Source organism: Dicentrarchus labrax, unplaced genomic scaffold, assembly GCF_905237075.1.
Source record: "Dicentrarchus labrax unplaced genomic scaffold, dlabrax2021, whole genome shotgun sequence".
In the NCBI taxonomy this organism is placed as follows: Eukaryota; Metazoa; Chordata; class Actinopteri; family Moronidae; genus Dicentrarchus; species Dicentrarchus labrax.
Genome location: NW_026136703.1, coordinates 14310413 through 14328192, shown reverse-complemented (window position 1 = coordinate 14328192; position 17780 = coordinate 14310413). Strand labels below are relative to the sequence as shown.

Genomic DNA, 17780 nt, shown 5'->3' with positions numbered 1-17780 from the left:
TATCTATAGTAACAACAAAAAGCAGTCAAGACCATAGGGGCACACATTTTATTTCTACAGTATTCCAGTGCAAAGGCCGACATACAACCAGATCAAAGAGGGGGCCTTTGAAAGTGAATCATTAGTTCCAGTTACAGTACAGTTACTGTATCTTTCAGTGAATAAGGGTGAGTCTAAATAAAACGTTCTGCATGATTGTCCAATGAGATGACTGAAATATCCCCGGCCTAACCAACAGAGGAGTCAAGTAATCAGCTTAATAAAATATTACATGAACAAACGCACAACACACGCACACACACAAATCACATAATTGTCTGTAAAACAACCCCGAACCCACAAAACTGCAAAACAAACTTCTACATTTCCCTCTTGCATAACAAATGAACAATACAAAAAAATTATTAGTTTTTTTTAAGGATTTCAACATTTAACAGAGTTGTATATACGCAGCAAAAAAAAAAAAAAAAAAGATAGATAATAGACCCAGCACTTCGTCAAATTACTGAATTTCTTAAAAAGTGCATACTGGGAGCAAAAATACATTCTATGACTGTATGTAGTAGTTATTCTGTAGGGAGTGATAAAAAAGTTATTAAAATGTAGATTTTATTTCTCGTGTCAAACTTGTAGTAGATGGAGCAGTGAAATATATTAACTACAGTATTATAAAATTATATATCTGTCTCTGAGTTGTATTATATTATGATTAGTCATCTTTCAGTACTTTAATAAAAACAGAGGAAGAGAAGCATTTCTTAACGTCCCTTCTTCTTTTCTTACTAATCAAATCTGATGTAGATGTATAACAGTGTCGAGCATTAATGACCAAAAGACCAGAAAACATTACTTAAAAGACAAGATGTTACACACTATTAAAAGCATCTCTACATATTTTTATCTCAAATGTATTGTCCTTATTGCAGACCATTAAAGTTTCAGGTTAATAGCTAGAGAGGCTACGCACCTATTAAGACTTCCTTGGTGTAGTGCAGTGATATTGCAATTAAAGGCCTCACAGTGGGGTTTTCCATTCAAGCATAGATTGAGGAAGGACTGAACACAAACGATACACCAGCAAGGTGTTACACAGCAAATAAAGATATAAAAAGTGAAAATAAACAACATGTAGGTATTTAAAAAGGAGATGATTCAGTGAGTGAAACAGCCTAGAGTGAGATTGTATTGGGAGCATCTCTCTCTGTGGTTACTTCTTTTTATCCCACAAACCACAGGTACACCGTGCTGCCCTTCAACGTGCATGTGTGTGAGTCTGTGTATCAGTGTCATGTTTCGGGACCGAACTCGAGGTTGTGTGCTTATCTTGCTGCTCTGGTTTCACTTGAGGAGACTCTGAAGCATAGCGGTGGCGTGTGTGGGGCGGGCCTGCTTGTTCTCAATGGCTTTCTTGAGGTACTGAATCCCATCACAGCGTTCCCAGATTTCCTCAAACTGCCTGGGCAGGATCTCAGCGCCCCTCTTCCTGGTCAGACCCGTCTCCTCCAGGCTCAGCTCACACATCTCCATATCATCTTTCCCTGAGGGGTTAGTGACAGAGGTTCACTGAAAGGACACATACTTCTATATCCATTTCATCCATTAACTGTACATTTATTCACCAAAACCTGTATACCAAGTATATAAAGTAGCATAAAGCATTTTTTGATTACCATAAATTCAAATGTGAGAATGTTTCTGGGTTTGGGTTTTGGTTAGACAAAAGCGACTGGAAGACTTCACCTTTACAAATGTTTTACTCTTTTCTGACATATTTAGTCTAACCCTGAGGATTGTGATGAGAGAGATAAAAAGAAAAATATTTCAGTTACACAAAAGTATGTCTTGTCATATCAATTATTATCTGACTTTTCTCTTATTTTGGCCTCTTTTCTTGTGAAATACTTTTATGTTCCAGGTCTCCAAAAATCCTTCAAATCAAACAGTGCAAGGAGGGAAAATATAGGATTTAAGTGGGTGTTTTTCTGTTTCATATTACCATAAATCCATTGATATATTTGGATTGTGGACTGTATGTTAGACAGAATAAGTGATTAGAAGACTTCATCCTGGGCCCTGAAAAACTGCGATATGGATTTCTTTTTTTCTTAACAGTTTTCTCACCCTGGGGGTTAGTGTTCAGACACAAATCTGAAGGACCACATTCACATGAACTAGATAACAAAAAGAAACAAATATTTCTGTCACACAAAAATATGTTTTATGTTACTTTTATGATTCAAGTCTTCAAAAATCCTTCAAATTTAACAATCTAAAAACAAAAATTTGTGCTCACAATGCTTGTCCACATTAAGTCTGCGACATGAGATGAGGTAAGTAGATACTGCTTCGGTTTAAGGGGTCACAAGATTGGGTTTGGGTTGGGAACCACAGGACTTTATGATGAATAATGGACATTTTAATCAATAATAAATATAATAGCATAGTCATATCAAGTAACGCATATACAGGATTGTTATAATACGACAAAAAGCAAAAGCTGTTGACTCACCTGCAACCAGCACAATAGGCCGTTTGTCTGGGTGAAGCTCCATCTGTCTGGCTATCCAGGGCCCATCAAAGTGAGCGTACCACCAGCCCTTCTTTTTATTCTGGGGATCTTTGTACTGGTCCGCAGGCCGGATGAAAGGAATCCGGAAATATCGCTGCTGGCGATTCATAGCCACTTCCTGATGCTGGGCTGTCATCGGAGGAGCCGGGTTCTGTTCAGCTGCAGTTTGATCATTGGAAAATTTGATTTGTATTCAACATGAAGATTGTGGTTTAAAGAGTATTCACAACAAAGCATCCGTCATTTGGGCTTAAAGAAATGTAACCTTAATACACATGTTTTGTTAACAGCATCGAACACAATGAGTGTGGCAGAAAACAGTAATAAACCTTTCAAAACATACAAGATCAAAGAGGACCCAGGAAATATGACATGGAAAAGCCGGGTAAAGCAGCTTTTAGCCTCTTATGAAATGGCCTAGATAAGACCCCTGCTGCATCAGTACAGGCCAAGAACAGGATCCAAATATAAGGCAAACAAAGCACAGCCAGTATGGCTTTCAGGAACTATCATATCAAAAGAGAAAGGCGAGTAAATATAGTGAAAGTAGAAGCAACAGTGAATCTAATGCTCCCATTCCCCATCAAATGTAATATTTGTTTTCAAGATGAAAAGATGGGAAAAGCAGAGCACTGGTGATCTTTCCAGCAGCTAAATAACATTTGTGTGTGTGTGTGTGTGTGTGTGTGTGTGTGTGTGTGTGTGTGTGTGTGTGTGTTTGTTTGTTTGTGGCACAGCCTGTGCTCGATTGAGAATGAACTGAGCAAAGCAGCGAGCTGTCACACTAGCAGCTACTGAGTCTCACAAGGCATGGCTGGCAGTTATTTGCTAATTAGAACAAATATTTCTGACAGAGCCAGACAGAAGGCGGCTGCATTTTTAGGCCCTGGCGTTTTGTTGGCTAATTGAATGTTAGGAAACACAGGGAGGTTATGTGCGTGCAGGTAATTAATTCCTGCCAATGACAGCGAGGGGCGAAAGTGGAGAGACTAAACACTTGTCACCTGCAGCCTAATGTGCTTGGGGTGATGTGTACAGTATTTTTATTGTGCTGTATTTGTGAATATACAGAGCTGAGCAAATATCCACAGGTTAAGCATTAAATGTAGTAATAATTAAAATAATCTTTCTACCAACCATAGTCAGTGACAGACTTTGGAGCCCTCTGATCACTTCCGTCATCATTACGCTTCTTGTTCTTGGACTTCCACGCGTGATAGACCTTCAGGCGACGGTGGAACTCCTCTCTGCAGGCCGCCAGCAGCTCAATGTCTGTCCACACAACATGACACCGGTGAGCACTCAAACAAATGAAACAAGCAAAGGCTGATGACAACAGGGTGAAACACTAATCTTGTGTGGCCTGGTCTCAAGAGATTTTCTCTACATTTCTCACAAAATCCAGTTCTAGTAAAATGTGATGCCACTCCTATGTCTGCCTGTTCAGTATGAAGCTGGACTCTCTGCTGGTTTACTGGATACCAGGAGGTCACTGCGCCTAACCAAGAAATAGTCTGGTTCAAAACAAGAGATAACTTGTTAATTACTGAACTTTAGAGGTGATGGTAGGCAGATTTTATTACCTTTGGAAAGAGCAAGGGTAGCTACTTTCCCCCTGTTTCCATTCTTTATGCTAAGCTAAGTTAACTGGCTGCTTTATATTGAATGGACAGATAATGAGAGCGTTATCATTATCTTCTCATCTAACTCTCTGTAAAACCTATTTTAAAAGGATTGTAATATTGTTTAACAAATGTGGCACTGTAGTGATTTGGTAGCCTGACATCACTATCATCCATGAGGAATGCATGAAAACATTTAGGGAATAAAGATAAATATATTAGAGGTAAGTTGTGCAACATGTACTTTTGATGAATTTGTACTTAAAATGTGATAATGAGATGCTTAGGCGGCTCCCACTGTGTTTTCTTCCCGATGATGAAATACAAAGACAACAGTCACAACATACAGTGCTTTTAACACAAGGCTATAATCAGTTACACTTAGAACACAGCTTTTTTGGTATCACCACCAGCACCACCAAAGCAAATAGGTTCCACAAATTAGCCAGATGTCCTTGGAATCCCACAGGGGATATCAGAGTCCCTAACACTGATCAGAGTACTGTATACAGTGGCAATTATAAAGGCATCGACAAGTGTGCCAGCAGAAAGGCATCTGCTTTTCATGCTGACTGAGGAGAGTGTTGGCTGGGAATGACTAGGAAGGGCAGAAGTCTGCCTTCCTCCATAATGCTGATAATTTCCTCTCTCCACTACCAAAACGCATGCTGATGAGCCGCAGCAGCTGTGGGAACATCCTCAGATCGGTCTTTTGACTTTTCAGGCAAGACATCTTGTGTCCACACTCTGTACAGCTGCATTCTCAGCCTTTTTAAACAGTCACTTTGGCTACTCAAAAGATTACAGAGAGAGAAATGACACTGTGAGTGCAAATGAAAAGCTTGTATGGAGAAGGTGCCGCGTGTTTATGGGTTTCCAAAAGTGCAAAAAACATGACCCGCTGATGAATTATTTAATATAGGGGGCTGAAAACTGTAAATACATTTTGAATGAAGGAGGGAAAAAGAGCTGTATCATGCATTTCACCAAGAGCTCCACCAACTTGTTCTGTTTGTAAAGTCTGGAACTGGTAGAGTTAGTTGATAAAAGCGGCATTGTGCTGAACTTGGGGCGCGTTCGGGATTTCTCACCACAGGAAGTGTTGATGACATCTCGCAGCTCAGCATACTTCCACTTGCTGAGGTCATACTTTTTCACCCCAGCAGCAGCTTTGGTTGCCTGCACCTGAGGACCCCTGTGGCAAGGAACAGATGAACGTGGGTGAAAGAAAAAACAAGGTGAGTGTGCAGACAGGTGAGAGTGTGACGAGGTGGGAGTAACAGAGATTAAGGGCTTGAAGATTTTTTTGATTTTCAACACTGAATATGATTTCAGTCTCACAATCAGGGAGGTGTGAATTTCTAAAAGAAAAGCAGAAACAGCTCCTCATAGATACTAATACTAAGAGCCTTTACTTTAAAACAGTATAAAGACCGTTCATAAAGCAACATTTGATGTGTAATTATACTGATCTAATAATTTTCAGGCATAGTGTGAAGTAGAATTTCACTGACAGATAAAATGCATGAATATTAAAAGGAAAACAGGATTTATTAAGTATACCGCCCTCAGTGAGAAATGAAAACAGATGCCTCACTTCTTTCAAGCCCTCCTCATTGTCTCAGCCGATTAAATTCACATTAGAGGCCGGTCAGCAGGGGAGCTGAAGAGCAGAGTTTGTCCATATCCTTGCAGCCTAGTGTTTCAACTCCACTTAAAATTATGCGCAGCTCTTCTAATGTTACAACTTGCCACATGCCAGCATACATCTGCTGGCTTTGTGAGAGGTTTTTTTCAAGGATTATCTTAACAGGAATGAGAGATGAAGATAAAAAATAAAGGTGAAATGATGAGCAGCACTTTAGTATATGAATCAAACTGATGGCACAGAGATTCAGCTACTTAAACGACTGCTGCAGGAAGTCTGAGCTCATGTCAGCCGTGTCTTCAGCTTCCCTGCTGAGTTGAGGCTGCTAATTCAATAATACGAAGGATTTAAGTCCTCTATTTACAGTCAGCATAGCTGCTAATGTCTCCAAGCAGAGGATTACTGATCTACGAATCATTAGCCAGATTACCATTACCATTTATAATTCATACTGACTGGAAAGATGAAACTGATTCAGGATCATCGCCATCGGCGGAGACAAGTGCCAGTGTGTGATGTTGATGAACCAGGGCTGAGGCTTTACTTTTGCTGCACCCAGGAAATAAAAAGAAGTGGAAGCGAAGCGATGGCCAGGGCTTTGCTTTTGGCAATAGGTGAACAGGAAATGGATTGTTCTAGAAAGAAGGAGATGGTCCTCTAGCTATTACGCCAGTGATGCCAGCTAATGTGTATTCTTCTACTGCATGCATGCTTTCATGTGCTTAAGCCCTGTTGTGTTCACATGTAACACACGTGGCCTTTGGAGCTTTCTGTCTTGGCACCAGATCTGCTTGGTAGGAGACATGCAACTTGGCCCCTGGATGCCCGAGCCAACACTGACAGATTACAGGCTGTTGGATCAAATGCAGATAAGGCTTTGAGAGAACTTCTCCTGGCTTTAAACACAGAGTGGGGTTATGGCTATTCAGTCTCACTTACACAGTGCAGTTCATATTTAGGGGTATGAAGTGGGTAGCTATGATATACTGTCTTTGGGTTACAATTCTCAGGCAGTTAACAGTTTTATCATTGTTCTGAAACTCCCTATTCACTACATAGAACAGTACATCTGTGTCTCAGCTTACAGCTCACTATAGAGTAAAGTACTCAAGGTCTATTATATAGGGAACAGTGAATGAGTAACAATGGAGTGATTTCGAACACAGCTACTGTGCAAGGTACTTTAAGCTGCAGGTAACCATGGGAACAGCACAACGCTGTATGTTCCTGTATGTAACCTGTTAACTGCATTGGTGAAACTGCAATAGCCTCACCCAAATCATAAAATGTTTTATATTAACTGAAAATCAACATAATTTTGTTTCTAATGTGTTTTCTAATGCTAATTTGCGTCCTTAATATGAAATACTTTCACCTCTTCGGGCCTCTAATGCCCAGTTCAGACCAAAGATTCACGACGAGATGAAAACTACTTCAGAACGTTGCAGGGAAATGTTTTAGTGTGAACAGGCCTGTCTTTCAAATCTCTAGTTGCTGGTTTCAGAATATAAGGCATGTCATCTGTTTCACCCGCTTATCGCAAAGTCTAGTTCTAATACTAGAAATGCAACTGTAGCAAGAAACTCACCATCACTATCTTCTTTCATATTTTAAGAGTCTACAAATTACATCAAGGTACAAAAAAGTCTGAAAAGCCAGCAGTAAGAACAGATGGTGACGATACAACATCTTGTCTCATCGTTTTTCAGAATGTTGCAGACACACGCATTGCAAGTAGTTGCAACTTTCAGCTTATCTCGTCTGAAATCTTTGGCCTGAACTGCAAGTCAGTTAAATTTAAAAAAAATAATAATAATTTAAATCGCTCTTTGGTTGAACTGCTCACAACTCCTGTTTGCACTGAGGCATGTATAACATGTGATAAGGGATCACAAGTGGACATTTAAAAACACTGGATTTTGGACATTACAAATCAAAATGAATGGGTAACTGTAACTGTTATTTTTGTCTCTATTAAGACACCTTGTGTTGTATTCACTTGTATTCACACACAGTACAGTATGTCAACACCAGAGCAGAGCTCATTATCAGCACTACTTTCTACCATTATAAATATTGTACATTGAATATGTTATCGCAATGGTAAGAAAATGTTGAATATTGTGAGTTGTTGTCAGGGAATAAATATTTGCTAACAGGTATCTTCACTAATAGCTAAGACTCTAAACAGCTGGTAAAAAAGCCAGTGATAATATAAATAAAATTTAAGCTAGAGGTTCAGTAGAGTGAGTGAGTTAAGAACAACATAATGTAATTATCAGACATTTCTAAAGCAGTTATGAACTATACATCTGTACAGACGACATGAACACCTAACAAATTTATAAAAACTCAATGTATGAAAAAGCAGATACTCAAGTTCTTGAGCTTGTGCTGTGCACCAGCACTGCAAAGGATACACACAAGCTTTAACAGACACATGCAGAGCCAATTAAGACCCAAAAAGATCACATACTGAACATTCTGAACCAACTCTCATTTATGATTTGCCATCTTCATTTCAGTAAGCAATGATCACACATGATTATCCTCTAAATGGCTTATCTTGTGATTCATGCCACCTAAACAAACCATACATCTAAATTTGATTTTCTTAAAAATAAAGGATTATGTTGGCTTTGCATTGCTGGTATAATCCTGCATGTATTTTAAGGAGCTGACTACGACAGAGATTAAGACAGACAGCGAGGGAGTGAGTGAGTGATTATTGTTGGCGTTAGGTACACTTGGACACGGGCAGTAATAGAAACCTGTGCTGATATCTTACATGGCTCTGGCTGAGGATGAAGAGATAGGAAGACCTGAAAAAGACTCATCACTGGGAGAAAAACACACCGACAGGAAAAAATGCAGTTACACATGCAGGCTGAGGTCCAAATGAAATTGTTTAACCTATTCACGCTGCTTGTTTACTGTGGGTATATATCAAAGGTGTGCATCGTGTTCACATATACACTACCTGCGCAGGCCTGCATCCATCTGCCCCTCCTCAGTGATGAGCTCCGCTTCACTCTGAGCGATTCTCATAGCTAACTCTCTGTCTCTCTTTTCCTGCTCCAGTATGGTGGTGCGCTGGGCCTGCTCCTCACGCTCCAGAGCCAGCTGAATCTCCAACTCCGCCTGTAAACACACACACAAACACACAACACTTTTAATGTGACTTTATAAAATCTACAGAAACCTAGATCCTGTCTAAACACTAATGCTGCGTGCCAGACCCTTCACAACAATTAGAGCGCTGCTGTGTGCCCAAGCCTGATTAGACCTATTTATTCAGGTTGTAGGATTGATATAGGATTGAATAAAGCTTTACTGGTCATTTGTCTAGACACAGCAGGGCATACAACAATCAATAGGAACATTAAGGGTTTGACCCAGATTCAAACTCCAGGTTTTTATTTTGTGCTTTATTGAAAAGAAATACCTGCTAATAGCACAAACTTGAGTCTGACTAGCCCATAGGCACTTAGAGGGCATATAAATGAGATAAATCATTACATATACATATAGATCTGTATCTGTGTATATCCATCTCCTATTTCCTTAAAGAAAGTCACTAATGAAGTCCACAATGGATACTTTTCTCTGAGGAGCTTTAAATATGAATGCCTCTCCAGTTAAGAATGTATTATTCATACAGTAGGATGGTCCAATCAGCAGCTGTGATACGTGGCCAGGGTGAAGCATGAGAACCAAATCTCAAATTGTGATGGCTTCAGCATGAATGTTGAGCTACTTAATGCAGTAACTAAAGCAAGCCCCCATGTACTATGCTCAAAAAAGCTTTATTACACAGATTTACCAGTTCTGAAGCAGAACATTTTGACCATCGTTATACGTTGAACAAGCCACAGTAGATGCATCGACTCCCTTACTCACATTTGACAAGAGGCTCAAGTTGCAGAACAAATATTATATAATAGAAAATAAATACTGCAGAGTTGAGGATGATGTGCAATAAATAGGTTAGGCTGGAAGACATAATGATGCATAGGTTGAAGGGAGAAAGATCCAGTGCGAGACCTTTGACACAGCAGGAAATAGCAAAGAACACAGCATTGAAGTAACAGCAGACACCCGTAGAAAGTTTACTTAAAGCCTTCAGCTTTAGTGCTGCGGATAAACAAACTTTGCAAAGAATCCCCTGAGGCACGTAGCTTATGACAGCCTGGTGTCAACTGTCTCGCTACTAAAAAGAAAAAATGACAGCATGCAAATGTCCAACTGGCCCTGGTTAAAAAAAAACCAACGGTTTTAGATGTGCAGACGGTGTGATGCACATGTAACAGATGGATGAATGGAGGTTGAGAAAAGGTGAGACGTAACAGCAACATTAAGGAGGAGAAGGTGTGTGTAGTGAAAAATTGAGGAAAGAAATAGCAATGAAACAAAAAAGGTGAGAAATTAAATGTGAATGTGAGTGAAACAGGGAGGAATGGATGAAGGTGACAAAGCGTAGATGATAATAAAACACAGTATAATGCGCCGAAGGATAAAGTAGTTTAGTTAGGAGAAACTCAGCAGGAAGTGGAGTCATCAATCAAGACCCTGCAGGCACCCCTCTGGGAATCTGACCAATGTCATGACCCAGCTGTTGCCATGGGAGACCAAAGAGCGAACAAATGTTACACTCAGAGGGGAGAGCTGACGGGCCACTGAGACAACAGAACTTTAACCACAAAACGCATAATTTATACCACGTCATTGAAAGCCACGGGATGCATTTGTAAAGTCAGTATGGTATTAAAAAAAGTATAATCAACCCCAGGAGACATGCAATTTGCCTTAAGTTCAGTTTCTGGTATGCTGTTGCAAGCGGGGGTGTCTTTTGTGTTCAAATGCTTCTGGGAAACATAGAGTCCATGTTTGCTCATTGACTTTGGGATCGATACTGTATTGGAGCTCCTAAATGCAATGCTTTTGTGCAAAGGATTCTGAAGTCTCAGATGTTGGAGCTCCCTTTAAAGGTCAGAAAACAGTGAAAATACACATGAAAATGTTTTAAGTCCAAGGTAACGTTAATAATTTGTTGGACATACAGTACTGTCCAAAAAGAAGAAGATATTCAGAGAAAACTAACAAATGTTCCAGAAGCTGTAACCAGGGATATTTTGGGGCATTTCTGCTTGAAGAATTATTCAAAAGATTAATTTTCTGTTGATTTATTAATCCATTAATTGAGTAGTTGTTAGTAGTTATTTTAGCTCTACTGTCATTATGTACACAATCCCACACTCTACAAAATCAATACATATTTCATAAATTGATTGAACTCAAACCCAATATCTGTTCCTATGAAATAGGTTTATGTGGTAAATCTAGTATATCACTCAGTTTATTTTGTATTTAACCTGGAAATACCATAAACCATAATCATAGTGCACATTATACTGTACAAAACTGACCCAATGAAGGCCCTGCTCAGTTTAGGATTAGGATTAAGTCTAGGAAACATCTTGCTTAGATGTGATTAATAGTACCAGTACCAGTGCTGAGTCACTGCAGGGTGTAGGGGTCAGTTACCTCACTGGTGGTAAACAGAAAGCTTAGAAGAGACAGCAGGGATCCATTAAAAGCTAAAAAGACGTATACAGTAATTACAGCTTGATTACAACTAATATATGGTAGCTTTACTAGATTTTTACAATTTCACAACTTTTTAGCAAGAGAGTACAACAGTAAATGGAAACATATAACCTTTGAGGGTGGTCCAAACCTGTATCACTTTCTCTTCCTCCTCTCTCTTTTTTCTATCCTCCTCCTCCTGCTTCCTCTTCAGCTCCATCTCTGCTTTCCTAAAGAAATTTGGAGAAATTAAATCTTTATTATCACCGACAGACAACTTATAACTTCAAACATTTTACACTCCATTTGCTAACATTTCTACTGACAATTCGCCACCACTTACAGCCTTCTGTCCTCTTCCTCCTGTTTGCGTCGCTGTTCTTCCTTCTCTCTCCTCTTCCTCTCCTTTTCCATCTCCTCCTCGATGTGTTTCAGCCTCTCCGTCTCTTCCTCCTCCTGCTTCTTCTTTTGCATTGAGGAGAGCAGCTGCTCTGAGCGTTTCACTAATCCCTGGTACTCTGTGTCAATGTCTTTCCTGGTCATCACGGTGGCCTAGGTGGTCAAGAGAATAAATCAGAAAGGCAAGTCATGGTCACAAAAAAAGAAAAATGTCTTTATCCAACTGTTGTCTCAGTAGAGCTCAAGGCCATGAGTTGCTTTGAACACAATTACTACAAGGTGTTTATTAATAATAAAAACTGATAAGATGCCTTCAGGATGGTTAACATGCTATCCTCAATTTGCTTTAATGAAATTTTGCCGTTTGCCAACTTTCTATCAGGGGAGGGACTATTTTGCACTTATACCATGACTCAGCACACACTCCACTGTTACCTTGTGTCATGGTAACAGTGGAACAACAAGGTAAAACACTGACTGACATTGTGCCTGTCACTTGCACACCACAGCCACAATGCTCAATTCCCCACTATACTTGTCAGACAATCAGCAGGGGGAGAAGAGGTCACCGTATTGTAAAGATTCATTAGAGGGAGTCTCTAACAGTGACACAGGGAGGGAAGATGACAAGGTCTTGTCCCACATGTATAGAGGTCTGAATGACAGCCGTTGGCATCTCATGCATTATTCACTCAGAGACGCCATGCCAGGAGCAATTTCTAAGCACTCAGAACACCATGAATGTCGACAGAGGGGCTGCTAATAGGCTAACAGAGGAACATAAGGATACCTCAAGGAACCTATGAGCACTCTAATCATACCTGTTGATTGCATACAGGTAACTACAGAGTACAACATTTCAACAAAATCACATCTTGCCCAGATGTCTGGATAGTATGTGGATGTGTTTGTGATGATTTTCTGTACCTACAGGGTCCAATAAGACAGGTGCTTATTGCACAGGGAGAGCTGGGATTTCACTAACCAAGTCTGATAATTTAGCGAAACAGCCTCACTAAATTATATTATTGGAGAGGAGAGAATTTCTTCTTCACCTAGCTCTTCTTTTTATCCTGAGGTGATTGAAAATATTGATTCAGAGAGAAAGAATGAGAAAAGGGCACAGCACACTTAAGAAAGGGCATAGTAAACAACAGGAGACTGGATGTGCCGGGGAGCTACAGGTGTGAATGTAGAGAACTATATAAATCTGAGGCAGTCATGCTGAAAGCTGAGTGCTGTAAAAAAAAAAAAAAAAAAAAAAATCACACTCAAAGTAAACTGTTGACATGAGCAGACATTACCAGAGCAATAATCCTTATATGAAAGAGGTGAACACAGTCAGGCTTGCTTACAGACCTACCAATGACTCACCTTTATCTTTATTAACAGAGCGTCTATGGAGGCGGCCAGCTCCTGAACCTGTTTGGCCATCTCCTGCTTGCCCTCCTTCAGCCCATTCACCACCTTGTTGAACCGTTCCATGTGTTTCTTCAGGTTTTGAACCTTCACCATACCATCAATGCTATGAGAGAAGTGAAAAATGCAAACTCACACATGAATACAAATGACATCACATCAAGTGTTTAATTCAAAAATGGGACAAGGCTGATTAAGTGCAGCTGAGGCATTAGTTTAGGACAAATACATTTTCCAATTTCTACTCCTGTGTCAATTGTTTATTTAAGTCTTATATTATATGCTAAATACGTGTCCTGGTTAAAAGCCCTCTCTTTTCTCTTCCTGAAAAGATTTTTCAGGACTTATCTTGAACTCAGTGGCATAAACATGAATTATTCCAATCAAATGTGATTTGGGACAACAAACGATAAAATCACACTTTGACTGTTTGATTGCGGGCCATTGTAGCTAGCAGAGCAATATCATGGGTCAGAGGTTTGTGTTTCTCTGTGATCTCAGTTGGCAAAAACTTTGTTTATATTTTCAAGACAGCATGGTTGTGTCATAATTCATTAATTTCCCCCCCATCCTCCATCTTCAGACTATAATGTGGGTGAGAGAGGCGTTGGTGGCGGCCAACGGTCCTTTACAGCTTTCTATTACTCTGTATTTGCCTCTATTGAACAATTTAAATCCCCCTGGTAACCACATATTCTGTTTGACTCAGAAATACATGGCATCACACTGTGACTTTAAAAAAAAATATTTTACACATTGCTCACTTTTTCCTTTTTTAGTTTTCACTGAAATAGACATATTACTGTTCATTAACACCCTTCATATTGAACCACATGTTAGTATGCTGTAATAAAACACTTCATCATGCATCCATACACATGCAGTACTGCCAGTCACAATCAAAATATGGTTCTAAAAGCCAATCATCTGGATGGCTGTTTTCACCAGAGCCATTTTAACAAATGCAAGCCAATACAGCAAGACATGTAGTATTTCCCAAACCAGTACAGTGAAACATCATCTTTCCACAGATTACTTTCTAGATTGATTGAACTCCTAAATGCACAATGTGGGAAAGCGATCAAAACCCACCAAGAGTGAATCAGTTTAAATAAAAAGCACACAGAGAGTACAGGGTGAAAGAGGGCGCATATACTGTTAGTGTGTTGAGTACAAGAACCAGGAGGAGACTTACCGTGGCTTATGCTTCCTCTTACACAACCACATGCGGACAGTCTTTTGAATCTTAATGCAGGCCAAAGCTCTGTAATTCATCTTGTTCCGCACTGTTGAAAGATGGGGAAGAAAAAAGACAAGGATTCAAACCAAGACATAAAATAATAGTATTAACCCGAGGGGTTAAGGTGCTGACCATTGTCATTCCCCATATCTCTCTCTCTCTCTAATGAATGAATGACTAAAAATACCCCAAATTATACCTAAACACATATGCATGTGGAATCATTTACATACTTATTTGTTCTTTCTCTTCCACATAAATAGTTTAGCAATGCCAAGACATTCTAGTAAAAAAAAGAAGATATATATCAGGAAGGCATGAGAAACCTGAAAAATCAAATAATACTATGATAATAAAGATATGTATAAATTGCTATAATGGGTACTATTGATACAGAAAACAAGTACTGCAGAATATTGTATACACGAACATGCTCTCTCTCTAACACTCACACACACGTAAAACAAATGAAACTGCAATAATGAGGTGAAGCATTGAAGGAAATAAATTACCAGGACCAGGGACATCAATTTCCTCAAGTCACTTATGCGAGAAATGTGTGGTCAAGCAGAGGCAGTGTTCTGTTATAACTCTAATGTAATTTCATTTGATGCTTTTACACAAATAAGCAGAAGCCAGCCTGCACTTTGTTATATGGCAGACATCAATAACTTTGCACAGACTGTAATAGCTCAAGGAACTGCTTTTAGAGTACTATTCCATACTGCTAGAGGCTGCTGCTTTCATATAAATATTCAGAATGAACGAAAAACGTGTAAAATATGATTTAGTATAGCCATCAGAGCTGTATAACAAACTGTGAGGAAATGACAAAGCATCTTATAGTCAACCACTGGAAATTGAAAAAGCTTAACTAACAGAAATAAGTTTTGCCACTGGCATTTCGTCAATTATTCATTTTTGATTAATGTGCAGTTTTTGTGCAGAAGTGTCATGTTGGGGGTAGATTGGAGACGTGGAGCCTTTTGACAAAATAATTCTCATAGGAGAAATGACAAAACAGAAGTACAATGTCAATAGTTCCTAATATACACTGCAGATACTTTAACTGATGCTGCTTGACTTGTGTTGTGCAACGCATTCAACCTACATTTGATGACAGACAGACTGCACCACTGGATCTTCTTCCAGCAGCTGCACACCAACCACGTGTTGACTTTCTTCAGCAGCTCTGCGAGGTGGTCTGGATCAGACCTCATGATCTGGTCAAACTCAGCGAACTGATGCACACAGACACAAAAACACAAACTCAGCTATGATCCTCGTAGTTTAAGGCCTATCTGTGTTCTCTGGAGTTCTGCATGATGACCTGCAACATTAATGCGTGATCGGCTGACTTCTCCGTACCTTTCCAGGGCGGAAGAACACTCTCGTCAATCCAAACTTGAAGTCACTGTCATTTAGTCCCAGAGCTTTGAACAAAGCCTACAGAGGAACAAATTCACATTCAGTGACATAGCAACAGCAGGACAATTAACTGTTTATTTTAGTTAATCATTTCCCAAATGGCTCAGTGTGGCTATGGGCTTTTTTACACAAGTAATTAGGCTTTATTTTACAGATTAGCTAAACTTTTTTAAACTAACAGCACACTTTCTATTTCGCCAACGAAGGAGAAACCTATTCAATTTATGTTATCCCACCTTGCAGAAAAGTCGTGGATTCATGCGTGTGAGCTTGTCAGGCATATACTGTTTATACATGTTGTAGAGCTCATGGAAGGAGGCTCTAGAGGGGAAGCCCCCCTGCATCAAGTCCAACACAGACACCATTCCTGAAGAGAAACATACAAACAAAGATTAAAAAAACAGAGAAAAACAGCAGTCTTTTAGTATTTTGTTTAATCCCTGAGAAGTACCTTATCAATGCCCAATGTACTGTATGAGTGCAAGTGAGAATATGTTTACATGCATGAAAAAACAATGTTACTTCAAGGTAATTACAATCATTAAGGCTGTTGCAGGATCATATTAACTGCATCAATTAGTTTGTTTTTAAAGCAACATGAAGCAAATAAGACTTCCATGTACATGCCCTGAGTACAGTTGCAACATTTACGAAAACATTAAAACTATTTAAAGTGACTAATAAAGTTCATGGCAGTGACAGTGTCAAACAAGGACAAACCGCAATGAAATATAGTACAATAAATCAAAACCAACTTTTTCAAAATTTGCCCCTTACCAAAAAAGGGGAGCGCTAATGTCGTTTCACAGCAGGCACACTGACAAGGCTGCCTGCAGATGTGTCTGAAGACCTTTTTTGTTTTTCAGCCTCACAAGCACAGACAGAGGCTGAAGCTGATTATCTCAAAATGCCAAATGATCGGTTGAATGATTAATCGGTCTATCACTAGATGAAACACCACTCATCCAAAAGTTTTTATTAATTGGGTTGAGATCTGGTGAAGGCCATAGCATATGATTCGCATCATTTTCATCCTCCTCAAACCACTCAGGGACCCCTGTTACCCTAGATGGGTGCACTGTCATCCTGGAAGAGACCACTCCCATCAGGACAGAAATGTTTCATTGTAGGATAAAGGTGATCACTCAGAACAACACATAACAGAGCCACCAGATTCTCTTTACTGTAAGGGTCAAGAATTCAGGCCTGTACCATTCTCTTGGTGCACGCCACAGATGCACTTTCCCACTTGTTGAGAAAGTGGTGAAGGATGTAACTATTGTTTTTTTCCACATCTCTGGAGACCAGAGCATATGGTTTTTGCACCACTGAATTCTCAAATATATCTTTGTAATGCAGGGTTTATGCACTGCAACCCTATTATATATCCCTGTGACAAAATCGGAGTCAACTGCGCCTGCGCAGAATATTTATACTCTGCAGAGCATGATTAGATGTTAATTGCTTAGTTGTACCATGCAGTGCACCTGTGTGGAAGCATCGGCATGTTTCTGGGTTTTTTGTTACCGGTCTGTATATTCTTTCATGAGGTTCTTGAGTTCGTCATATTCATATATTAAAAATATATAAGATGTTTGAAGTATTGTTGTCCATCTCCACCACGGTAGAACTACGTTAGGTAAAGGTATCCTTAGCATATTTACTTATTTTAAAGATTATACATTTGAACAACTTTTTAAACAGCACATATTGTAGTGTTTTTGGTCCTACCTGAGCACTGCAGCTGTGAGAGAATCAGAGCTCCTTCAAACTGGTGGCTGACCATCTTCAGGTTGGGTTTTACACAGCGGATGAAACTTGATCCCTATGCACACCAAGAATAATCAGGAAAAACAGACCAGTCTCAGC

At 39.6% G+C, this 17780-nt stretch overlaps 2 protein-coding genes across 3 annotated transcripts in view; both read right to left on the bottom strand.

The window, feature by feature from the left end:
• cga (glycoprotein hormones, alpha polypeptide) overlaps window positions 1-17780 on the bottom strand; it is a 235034-nt gene that overhangs the window by 97415 nt on the left and 119839 nt on the right. The gene's annotated exons all lie outside the window — the stretch shown is intronic.
• The window catches only part of myo6b (myosin VIb), a 38800-nt gene continuing 21054 nt past the window's right edge, over window positions 35-17780 (bottom strand). The window contains exons 20-33 of one of the 2 annotated variants that reach the window (XM_051396082.1): window positions 17643-17736; window positions 16148-16278; window positions 15852-15929; window positions 15595-15724; window positions 14439-14529; window positions 13199-13349; window positions 11769-11977; window positions 11577-11655; window positions 8820-8980; window positions 8628-8678; window positions 5283-5386; window positions 3707-3841; window positions 2510-2728; window positions 35-1538 (exon numbers count right to left, since the gene is read on the bottom strand). In XM_051396082.1, the coding sequence (XP_051252042.1) occupies window positions 1339-1538; window positions 2510-2728; window positions 3707-3841; window positions 5283-5386; window positions 8628-8678; window positions 8820-8980; window positions 11577-11655; window positions 11769-11977; window positions 13199-13349; window positions 14439-14529; window positions 15595-15724; window positions 15852-15929; window positions 16148-16278; window positions 17643-17736 (1833 nt within the window). In that variant the 3' untranslated portion in view covers window positions 35-1338. The remainder of the gene's footprint in view (window positions 1539-2509; window positions 2729-3706; window positions 3842-5282; window positions 5387-8627; window positions 8679-8819; window positions 8981-11576; window positions 11656-11768; window positions 11978-13198; window positions 13350-14438; window positions 14530-15594; window positions 15725-15851; window positions 15930-16147; window positions 16279-17642; window positions 17737-17780) is intronic. The other variant, XM_051396083.1, reaches the window with a different exon arrangement.